Genomic DNA, 12256 nt, shown 5'->3' with positions numbered 1-12256 from the left:
AGTACAAAGGTTAGATTGCCGAAAGCAGCATTTAATATTAGCAAAAAGCAACCACTTACCTTTCAGCAAGTGCTTGACTGGGTGTGCTTTTCACAGACACCAGCTCTTCCTCAAGCCTCTTCCTTTCTGCTTCTAGCTGCTCTAGCTCGTCTTGAGTCCGTTTGCGTGGTGTAACAAACTGAAGCTCCTTTAAAAGCTCTTCTTTTTCATTGATTAACATCAGTTTTTCCTTTTCCACATCCAGTGCTCCAGGCCAGGCTTCACTATCTAGCTTAGAGAGTTCAATCTTCAAATTAGCCATGCTAAAATAAAACAAAGCAGATTTACTTGAGTCCATCACAGCACACAAAGCCCAGGAAAGAGAGAAGTGATACAATATTTTGAAACCTATCAGGATATAACAACATTTTATACTCAAGGCCCTACTTTCAGTTTTGTTTCACAAGAACACAGACTATGCTAGAGAATCAGGCCACATGCATATGCATTAAAAATTAGTTGCTCCTATTGCAGTTCAAGTAGAAGTCACAGTGTTATTAAAAGCTTTATTGAAAGCAATCTGTCTGCTAACATAGCAGTGGCACCATGCTTTACTCATTCACGAGTATGATGGATTTCTCCTACGCTGCGGGAGGCTGAGGGCTCCTCAGAAACAGACACGGCCATGGTGAAAGAATGTGCACCACAGCAAGGTGCTCACTGCAGCAAATCTTAAAACAAAAGCATTGCTCTTCTATGCAATTAAAGGAAAAGGCAACAGTAGCTACCTAAAGAGAAAAGAGATGAACTCAATAGTTTGAGTTCGTGCCACTGCTGTTCCCATTGCAGTAGGGGGGGATCAAGACCACCAAAGCTCCTGAAGCCCTCAACCCATTTCCAGAAAGGTCTGGAAGAACACACTGCTCATGACAGCTATTTTGCATAGAATGTGAGAAATGTAACTCCAGGGCAGGGCAAGCCTGGCTATGAACAGGTACCCCCACAGGCGCCCCAGGACCTTGGACACCCCATCAGATGGATTGATGCTGGGGCCAGGGCTGGTGATGTTTGTTTGTTTCCTTGCTCTATTTCTTCTTTTCTCTCCCTTTCCAATTTCATCCTACCCTCTATTCAAAATCCATCACCACTTGTTTATACTAGGAGGTCAGGGACTGACATCCCAATTTCCAGGCTGTGTGTATAATTTACTAATACAAGTTCCTAAGTTTTTGCTGACTCTTTGACTTTTGTCATTCCTTTTCCACCATGGGCATCTATGAATCTTGGGTGCTCCTTTCCCCTTAAGGGTAGGATGCCACAACAAGCCAAAAAGGAATATTAGCCAGATCTTCACTACATCAGGAGAGGATTGTCAGCATGCTGTGTCAGATCCTTTTGAATGACCATTGCAACTGAATTCAGCATAGCTATGAACATTCCACCTCTTCAAGACATTCTGATGGCTAAGCAATATCAAATCAGCAATCTACAAAATTATCTGATAATTTTCAAGTAGAGATATTCACTTACAAGATCCTCTCTTCATCTTAGCTATTTTACCACAAAATAATTGAGAATTTGCACATTTAGTATTTCAGAGAAGATGGTCAACACTTATTAAATGACAGTGATGGTTACACTGGCCACAATAGTTGGAGGAGGGGTATAATTAGGTACTGAACTTCATGTGCAAACTGGTATGTATCTTCATAATTCCAAGTTACATACATTGAAATTTTAACCCATGTTCTTCGGTAAGTAATTTGTGAGAAAGAAAGATCCTGTGCTGCAGTACTCCACACTCTGAGCACTGTACTGGTCCTTTTTTCTCTTTTCCCCCACACCCCAAGACAGAAGTGGCAAACTGACTTCCTTCAAGGAAGCTTTTTGTTCCTACAAAAGAAAGATAAAATGCAATGCTGGGACTTCTTGGTATCAAGACACAGCCAGAACATTGGGAGATCAGGTTTGGGATCAATTATGCCCGAGAAACAAAACATCTATCTCCATCTAAGTGACCACCTGACAATTAACATTATGTACATGATGATTCTGAGCCAAAATCATACATGTTCAGTATTGAACAAGCACAATAGCCTTGGTGTTCTCTGATGAATGCGCTGATTATACAATGGGGTTTTATGATCCATGATAAAGGATTACTGTTGTTACTGGTAAGGATGGGAGCTACTACCCTGTAGGAGTAAGTATACATTTGAAATTAGGCAAAAAAACACTCATGCAGACTCTCCTGCCTTTAAAACTTAAAAACAACTAAGCTGTTACTTGGTACTTTTAACTTGCAGATTTATTTTTGTAGTTTTTTTTAATGATCATGCCACAGTTTTCCAACTAAAATAATATTTAAATCTCAGATTAAATTGCATTATAGGCAGTTTTCATCTGGGGAAGAACACTATTTTTTAACTTTGTTGCTTTGTTTAGTTCTTCATAGTTTGAAAAACCCAAAGCTTTGGGTTTGGAACAGTGCTTAGATTTCTATTTCCCTTAAATTACAAAGAACCTCCACAAAAAAAGCAGTAAGGCTTCTGAATAGCTGACAAATAATTTGCTGACAAGTATTAGAAAATAATACCACACAAGAGTACTATCCCAATGGTAAATCTTGCCCCAGTATTTTGCAGCACTTCTGGTGCACCAGAAGATGCCATTCGAACCCTGAATGTTCTGCTTCCTGATGCTCATTTTTCAGTGCTGTGGCAATTCATCAAGGTGGCACCACTTCCACGGGCAAGCACCACAGAACTTTATTTGAAAGGCATTCCACATTCATCAGCGGAGCAGTTCCTGACTTCTTTTCTCCCCAAATTAAACTAATGAAAAAAAAAGCCAACCCATAGTGATAACAAGTTTTTAAATTACCTAAAGTCCCAAGGGAAAAAAGAAATAATTAAGCCTACTAAATCTGCACTGTAAGTCTGAAGCAACTCTAAAAATGATGAGCCTTCAGTGGTATAGTAAAGTGAAATTATGATCCTGAAGAAGGATATAATGGACATAAATAACCTGGTGACTGCTTTCCTCAGAAAGCCAGCTCACTCTATTCCCTTAATCCTGGAACAGCCAGTAATTTGTCAGCGTTTTAATTTCGTTTCACAACACATCCAGTTTAGCACTAAGGAACAGCCGCAGCGTTCCCGAGCGCTGCAGTCCCCGGCAGGGCGCGCAGCGGTGCCGCCCGCTGGATGTCGCTGCGAGCCCGGCCTTGGAGCCGCGGGCACCGGCAGCTTCCTGGGCAGCAGGAGCTTCCCGGGCAGCAGGAGCTTCCCGGGCACCGGCAGCTTCCCGGGCAGCAGGAGCTTCCCGGGCACCGGCAGCTTCCCGGGCAGCAGGAGCTTCCCGGGCACCGGCAGCTTCCCGGGCAGCAGGAGCTTCCCGGGCACCGGCAGCTTCCCTGCCCCGCGGGCACCGGCAGCTTCCCGGGCAGCAGGAGTTTCCCCGGCACCGGCAGCTTCCTGGGCAGCAGGAGCTTCCCGGGCAGCAGGAGCTTCCCGGGCACCGGCAGCTTTCCGGGCAGCAGGAGCTTCCCCGGCACCGGCAGCTTCCCTGCCCCGCGGGCACCCGCAGCTTCCCGGGCACCGGGCGCGTCCCGGCCCCGCACGCTCCCACCGCCCCCGTTACCTTCGCTTGGCCTCTTCGTACTGCAGACTGAGTCTGACCTTCTCTGCTAAATTCGATCTATTTCTTGCTCCGATCTGTTGAGGGAACAAAACCAACCAAACAAAAAAAGTAGCCTCGTTACCGTGCAAAGGTTTTAAACGAACCAACTAAACCCAGGCAGAGGCTAGAAAAATTACAAGTTAAAGAAAAATAAAACCACCACCCTGCCCCTGCAGCCGGCCCCACACTTGCTGTTAAATGCCTAGTTCTCATCTACTCAGCTGTACAAAAGCTGTTTTCTTCTGAGCCACTTCATACATTTTTAGCTACTGTACCATCAAGTGCTGATATTCCATCACAGTAAAGCCAGAGCTTTTACTTTTCAAAGAATTTACTTTCTTACTTTTCAAAGAATTTACTTTCTTACTTTTCAAAGAATTTACTTTCTTACTTTTCAAAGAATTCTTGCAGCGACTGCACTGAAAATTCTGATCTACTATGAATTCTGTTGAACTCAGAATTTAGAACTATGTCAGTGCGTTTCAAAGTTAGACTTTATTAAATTTGTTACAAAACACAGACAAGCTCTTTGTCTGGAAAACCTTGTACACTCTCTTTCTTACAACCTTAGCTTGCAGAATGTCAAAGAAGGTATCAAAAATAAACAGCCTTCTGTGTATATAAAATATAATATCAGTGAAATAAGGTTTTACTAAATCACTGAACACTAATCACTAAGTAGTTCCATGAAGTTTTTCAGCTGTGTGAAATGAAATTGTGCTTTTAAATTCTCAGATCTTTTTCCTGAAAATTAAAAAAAAAAAAAATTCATCTTCATATTTAATAGGTCTGTAAGGTGAAACATATCCTATAGATAAATCAAAAAAAAATACTATGCACCTCTCCTGATCTTCACTGTACTGGTACTATTTGACTAAATCAGATTTTCATAAATGCTTTGTGACAGATGTATAAAGTTTATTTGAATCTTGATTTAAAATTCAAGGGCAAAAAAACAGAAGAGTAATTCTAGCGTGAGTGATTCTAAGTAATTCTGTGAAACAAGTACACATATATTTGCTATCTGCAGCAGTGAACAGCCATTTGATTCCAATTCCATTAACAGTAGCATTCTTCTTCAACTTCTCTTTACACTGAACAAAATGAAAAAAAGCTCACCTCACCAGAAATGTCAGTCTGAGACCCTGTATCCAGAGTTTGTCTGGGAAAATACAGCTGTGAGTTTACAGAGCTGGAACTCAAGTCTGGTTCAGATGTTTCAGTGGTTTGGTCAATATTGAATTTTTCCCTCAGCTTTGCAAGACTCTGTCCAGGAATCAGAGAAAGAAAGTGGCATTAAAGTTCCTTTGCACTTTACCATGTTTATCTCCAAAAGATATTTACATAAAGGACTCCACAATAAAAATTCCGGGTTTATTTCAAATTAAGCAACCCATCCTTTTAATCAAGCCATTCATAGGTGACACTAAGGATGATCAACATCTGTAAAAATGTAAAAGCTACTCATTTGGGTTTGTGTCTGTTTTGGGACTTTGTGGTTTTTGTCAAGCAATTATGAGTTTTGCTGAAAAGGAAAAAAAAAACTAAAAAGGAAATCTGTTTTCAAATATGGAAATAGGACAATTTATTTTAGGAAAACTTTCATTGACCATTTACAAAATGGTCAGGCATCTCGAATATATCAATTTTGTCCACTTAATATTCTAAATTGTACTTTAGAGGTAACATATGCATTGTACCTTAATTCAAGTTCCAAAAAAATCTATATTCTCTGACACAGAGCAGTTTTTGAACTAGGAATGTCACAGGCTCCAGTTTCTGCATCTGAAACTTCATTTTAATACTAGTTTGGCCCAAAGAGTTTTGAGAATCCCTTAAAAGTATAAAATGTGAAGTATTTATCATCAGGGAAGTGAGTCATGTTAAAACAAATCCACACAAAACTTCCATTAACCAACCAAAATACCTTCATTAAATCTTGTTTTTCTCTCTCGCCTGAAGTGATCGCCTTTCGGATGGACTTCAGCTCCTTCAGGATGGCTTTGGCCTCACACAGCTCATACCCACTCTGGCCTCCAGACATTTTTTGGTCAATTCTGTGGGAAGACAGAATATTAATAGCAGATAGAGAAAATCATACTAATGTCTCTGCTGTTCTACTTCAGGCAGAAGCAGAGTTAGAGAACAGAAGAGAAGGAGGTGAGATACTCTTTCTTTCAACAGCCACGGAAAGGAAAAATGACATTGAAATCTCCATTCAAATACAATTTAATCCTTGGCAAAAATGTCAATGAGCACAGAGTTATTGCTGACAATACTGTCAAAATTCCCATTCCCACCATAACTGCCTGCAGCATAAAGCAGGTTTTGGATACACCTTTCATACTAATAACTGTTTGTGCTCCTTACAGAAGCAGAATTTATTTCAAGTAGTCTCCTTCCACCCAAACCCACAATGAGACACAGGCAGACAGGCTGGCTTCTTGGTACTAATCAGCCTTTCTGAGCAGAAACATAACCAGCACCATTCTTGTCTCAGCTTCCCTCTAGTTCACTCTAATCCTGGGCATTAACTGTCTGGAACAGCTGTTCTGCTCAGCCAGTCACCAGGCTCTCTTTATTCACAAAATCTCTGGATAATTAATACCATATGTCATAGATTGGACAATTCCTGAACTTAAATGCCTGAACTACCAATGATTTTAGAAACTGAAGCCTGAAAGTAATAAAAGGCTACCCTAAACTTAGAGATAAAAAGATGATTCATTTTAGTATTTCCATATTTCCTTCAAGAACTACAGTTTGTAAACACATTTCTCTGGTCTCTAGTTTAACAGCGTATTTCATAGCATCATGAAAATGACTGCAGCTGTGCTTCAAAAATTAAAACCAACCAACAGCCATCTTGATAAAAATCAAGCATTTACTAGAGAATAAATTCTTGTATAATACAATTGGTTTTCTGTTTTTTATCATCATCCATCATCTTTGCTGGAAGTTAACAGCCTTGTCAGTGAGGATTGAACAAACCAGGAGTGATCATGAGCATCCCCAGCAAGAACAGCAGCTTGCACAAAACACCAGTAACTGTATTCTATTTTTCTTAAAGTTTTAGCCACAAAAATATCAAAGTTCTAGAGTAGTCTGTAAAGCTGTGAGCATGTCTGTTCTCCTTTCCTACATTCCAGTTTTTGAGAAAACTAAACTGCATTTGTGTAAGGAAATTACCTCTGTGAGTTGGTAATCATTCCTATTCAAGGACATATTTATTTTAGCTTGAAAGTTCCTCGAACTCTTTCATAGGCAGGCACTTAGTGTCTGACAACTCTCAATTTTTGGTAACTTCCCAGGTTGCTAAGGTCAAATAGATACAGGATACACCAACAATTGGGATCATGAATGAACGGTTGGGTAATACACCACACGCTGTCTAGTAATATGACATGCCACATTCAAATTGCTACTGCTTTATTCTGTATATAATTAAGATAGACAAGAAGGATCTCTGATATAGAAGATATTCCATCATCTTGTTTTAAATTAATGGGATTAGTACTGTTTGAAAGTGGCTGACTGAATTTTAAAAACAAATGTCCATTGTGTTTCTGTGGAATGCTGTTGACAGTTTCTGAAACATGCTTTGGATTCCTATCAAAATGGCTTGTGAGCAAGCTGCTTTAAAACAATACTTCATTGTTGAATTAATATAATAAAACCAGCATGATTGGCTAACCTTTAATCCTGGGACAGCAGCATGAGTTTTTATTACCTTAAGCTTTATAATCAATATGTCTTTCTTCTTTTAAATTTTACTACAAATGAGATCTGATTCATGGCTAAATTCAATCAACTATCCTTGCTGGTCTGTGTATATTTAAGTAACAGACAAATCTTACATTTCTGTTTTAGTCAAAATGAAGGAGGATAGAGACTTAACTGGCATCTTCCTAATGTGCTGAGGATTGCTTCTGCTACTGGAACTAGTGTACTAAGGCCAAGCAGCTCAGCATTTTACTGTGGAAATGTATCCTTAATGTATGGGTACAATGTGGAAAACAGCTAGCATTAATAAATTCCTCTTCACTTTACTCAAGAAAACACTCTTGTTAGCAAGGTTTCCTGTGCAGCAAGTTCTTTATGGTGACAGTTCCAGTAATATTTAGTATTTTAGGGCCTAATGTTGTAAGGCAGGAGCAGCAGGGAGTTCTTAGACTGAAAAAATTAATTCCCTAGTAATCTAACTGGTTAAATACCCAGAAAGCTCACCCGGTTCAGCATCAGCCCTTTGGACACCAGGCATCCCAGCAACTGGAACAAAGAAAGGCAGGTCTCTAATCCTCAAATTGTGACTAATTTCCAGCCCTGCAGAGTTGTGTACCATTTGTACCTCCAAGAGCAGCAACTTTCTCTTTCTTTTGAGCTCATAGGTGGGGAAAGAGGAAAGAAAGACCTAAGTACCTTTTCAAAAATTAAAAAAAAAAATTAAATCTGACACAGAAAGCAGCTAATTTTGTCCTTGGGTCCCCTGACCACTGCCCTCTTTTCTGCCTCTTTGCAACACAAGCTACCCCATGGAAAAAAAAAGAAAAAAAAGAGGGGAGACAAATTTCTTATGTTAACACTTGCACAAAAGGGCTGCCATTTCCACAGATTTCCCATTTCCTAACAGAGATATTAGATTCTCCTTTTTCTCCACAATAATTCTCTCAGATAAAACAGATTCAATTCCATGCCAAAGAAAAGAAACCTGGTGACTGAATTAAGTCAGTTTCTACTATTTTCATTTACTCACTGTTGCAGTGTTTCAAAGCCCTGCTCCTTGTACAGCAGCTCTTGCTTCATCTGAGAGAGTTCTCTCTTCAGCTTCTTAACCTTGTGTGTTAAATCAAAGCAAGAGTTAGAAAATTCCTCTTGTTAAACGATGTAACACATGGCTTTAAACAATTAAAGTATGCACTACATCAGATGAGAGAAGAAGAGTAAATTGCTCTACTGACACACATTAAAAAAAAAAAGGATCTTATCTCTTCCTGATGTCTATGGGCAACATGCTTTAGTATTAAAGGGACACAAGCAGATTAAATCACATTCCTTATTTGTATTGATACCACACTGTGTTATTAAACCTGAGAGAACTTTAACAAGTAATTTACTTCTCACTTGTTAAGCATGCATTCCAACTGTCCTACAGGGACATGCCTGTTTACTTTTAGTTTTATTATATTTTCACTTTATAATTCCTGTAAGCTGTTCAGTCATTTGCACTGTAAAAGACAAAATGGACTCTTTTTTTCCCTAGGAACTATCCATTCTTTTAAAGCTTTACAGACACTGGATCCCTAAATATATAATTCACACTTACTTAATCCAAAGACAACAATCACTAAAGAATGTGAATCACAAATATAGGTGTCTATTTAATAAAAATGTCTTGGGAAAAATATTCCCTACTCTCCTTAAATCTGCATGGTCAATTGCTTCTTACCCTTAATACTGCTATTTGAGATGTCAGCAGAAATATTTATGAATCAAGATTAAATTTAAGATTAATCAAGATTAATATTTACAAAATATTTATGAATCAAGATTAAATTTAAAAATCCTCCATTTAATTTTCAATGTTGTATTTCCCAAATGTATGAAACAAAGTTTTAGGAACCACCTAAAAATGAATGTACTTAAACACAAATTAATCATCAACACACCCATAGAGACAAATGCCTACTTCAAATGTGGAGTCCAAGATTTTGGCATTTATACATCTACAGCTGGCTTGTTTGCACTCTACATACTAGCCAAATATTGTTAGGCTTTCTAATTTTCCAATCATTAAGGTGAAAAAAGGAAAAGCTAAAAGTCCACTTCTGTCATCTACCTCTGTAAAATTCTTGCTTGTTTTTATAAGCTACTCAGATGTTCAACTCTTGAAAAATGTATTATACTAATATCATGAAATTAGACCACTTTAACTGAAATTAATTTCAAAATATGCCTCCAAGACATTTTGTATCCATATCCCCTTAGACTTCCTACTTGCTGATATTCTTCAAATAAAAATAATTTAAAAGAATTAAAAAAAAAAAAAAGTATGATTCCCAGTATGCCAGGTAACTAAAAGTACTCAGCATCAGCATCTTCTGCAGTTCAACAAGAGACTTAAAATCCTTTACATTTCTAAAATAACTAGTGATTTACTCAGTCTTTGTAGGGGGCTGTGAATGATACTTAGACATTTCAGCTTGCAGTTTCTGGCTAATGTATTTTCTGTGACAGATATAAAATGCTTTTAATCTACATTTTCTTCAAAGCAAAATCTGTTCTCTGGATGAGGGGTTATGTTCAGGCTTTTGGAAACTATCATACTATCATCACTAGTTGCTTTACTTGACAGAAAACTGTTTTCATTTTGACCATACTGAATAGTTAGCATGACAAATAGACAATTTCTTCAATATACATTCAGTGCTGCTTGGCTATTTTCTCCTTGACTAGTGTGAAAACTCTAAGAATAATTTCTCAAGTGTTCTGATCAAGGTTAAGGAAAATGAACAGATATCACCTCTGTGTTCCAGCTAAAGTGATGTGTAAAATATGAAACAAGTCTGAGTTTTTCTGAAAAATACAGAATAGCTAAACCTTTCCCTTTCAAAATCAGAAACAGGTATTTATATTAATAACAGAAGGCATACTTGATTTCAACTCAGAGGATTGCATCTCTCATAAACTCTTACATTTTTCCTCAAGATCATCTTCTGAGTGTCCTCTGCTGTACTTCATCATCATTTCATTATCAGGAAATGTGAGTTGGGTGCATTATCCTAGAAGGATGTGACCTACATCGTAATATAGCCTCTGTGTTTACTGCATCATCCCTGCATTAAACTATTCTTAGGCTCCTTGTCTTCTCCTTCAAAACTTTCATGTAATTCCTGCTTTTTCACAACTCATCACTTGTTTTAACATTCACCCTCTTCCTATTGCTTCTGCACATCATCCTCAGTCACCTGACAGATCTCTCTTTCCTATTCCTAACCACATCTTCAAGCAGGCTTCTGTGCTAACCCCCTTCCATTCCCAGCATTCAAGTCCTACAGGAACAACATGGCCGCCTTCCCCAGCCCCTCCACCCCTTGTTATTTCATAAAGCTGCATTTCCTACTCACTTGCTGCATGTGCATAAAACTTACTGTGATCACATATGCTTTGTGCTGTTTGAGTTGTCTTGCTGATTGCTAATTAAGACCCCAAACGGCCCCACTCAAAAAGTCTAATGCAGGATGTGATCCCTCAGTCTTAGTCTGGTGAGAAAAATATTTCTTCTCCTTCTTATTTCATTTAACAGGTGTCTGATTTCTGTTATATTTTCTCCATGACCTATTGCACAACAGGCAGTTCATGTATCCAGAAGGCTCCACACATGTCTATTACACACAAGGAAAAGGCCAAAGGCCAATTCAGAACTTCCTCCAATGCTGTTTCCCCCTCCAGCCACCATTAACCTGATGATCCCAGTAAGCCTCAGATATTGTCAGACAAAGAAATAGGTTTAGTAAAACTGATCTAACAAAGTGCAAAATCTAAGTAACTGGCTGGCAGCTTACTAATGACTTTGTTTCTCATTAAGTCCATGCATGCATATACTGCAAAATGCCCAAAGCTGGCATATTAGCAAGCATCTTCCAACATCCAAATAAGGGTAAACTGTGGTAACAGCCATACCTCTCTTGCCATCTTCCATGACAACCACTTTCCAGCCCTAGCATCACAGGGTTCCATTTTTTCTTATCTCAATTTTCATATCCAGTGGCTTTGGATGACCACACACTTTATGCTGATACAGATACTCTTGGACTGCACCCTTCTAAACTCTGCAGACAAGATTCAGGTCACCTATTTTAGGCACATATGCAGGACTATGCAATGCCAATAAATCAGGAACCAGCAGGGTATTAGGCTCCTTGACTCCAAGAAACAGTGAAGAGAGGAAAGCACCTCCAAAAAGTGATAAACATATCTGACTCTCACCTTGGTTAGCAATTTGTAGATCTGCAGTCAATGCTAAGGGGAAAAACTGAGCACAGGACCATGCCTGAATTTTGCCCTCTTGACAAGAAGATGACTATATTTAAATTTTGTCACGTTTAGTTCTTCAACAACACTGTCCATTTCCTAAATATACTGGTGCTTGCCTTGCCAAAGGAAACATCTGTTACTGCTCCACTCATTTTAGAAAGAAGCTATTGCCTTGTTTCTTCTTTCTTATTCCTGATAAGGTCCTTACTGCCTTTGATTCCCCCTAATAAGCTTACAAAATTTTTCTTCCCACCTCCAGCATTTGAATAAGTTCCCTTACTGATCACCATCCCTTTGCCTTAATGGATAAGGGACTACAAATTGAGATTGGTAAGGATAAACAGGTGTAGTCAGGAGGGCAACATGAGTTTTAGAGTGCACTCCATCACACATCATTTATACTAGGTTTTAAAAGTTTAATGAGCACAGTTCCTTTCAGACATAAATTGTTTAGATTCCTAATCACAACTCTTACTGCAGGTGAAGGAGGATGTTACTCTCTGGGGTTTCTATGAGGGCTGCTCTGTGCACAAACCAGGAGAGGGCAAAGGAAGAGCTGAGT

At 38.9% G+C, this 12256-nt stretch overlaps 1 protein-coding gene across 1 annotated transcript in view; it reads right to left on the bottom strand.

Moving 5' to 3' along the window:
• The window catches only part of WWC2 (WW and C2 domain containing 2), a 95485-nt gene that overhangs the window by 33740 nt on the left and 49489 nt on the right, over window positions 1-12256 (bottom strand). Inside the window, exons 5-9 of the mRNA XM_066548312.1 lie at window positions 8414-8493; window positions 5588-5717; window positions 4780-4926; window positions 3622-3695; window positions 60-302 (exon numbers count right to left, since the gene is read on the bottom strand). Of these exons, the coding sequence (XP_066404409.1) occupies window positions 60-302; window positions 3622-3695; window positions 4780-4926; window positions 5588-5717; window positions 8414-8493 (674 nt within the window). The remainder of the gene's footprint in view (window positions 1-59; window positions 303-3621; window positions 3696-4779; window positions 4927-5587; window positions 5718-8413; window positions 8494-12256) is intronic.

Source organism: Molothrus aeneus, chromosome 4 (assembly GCF_037042795.1).
Source record: "Molothrus aeneus isolate 106 chromosome 4, BPBGC_Maene_1.0, whole genome shotgun sequence".
NCBI lineage: Eukaryota > Metazoa > Chordata > Aves > Passeriformes > Icteridae > Molothrus > Molothrus aeneus.
This window is presented reverse-complemented; position numbering and strand designations above follow the sequence as displayed.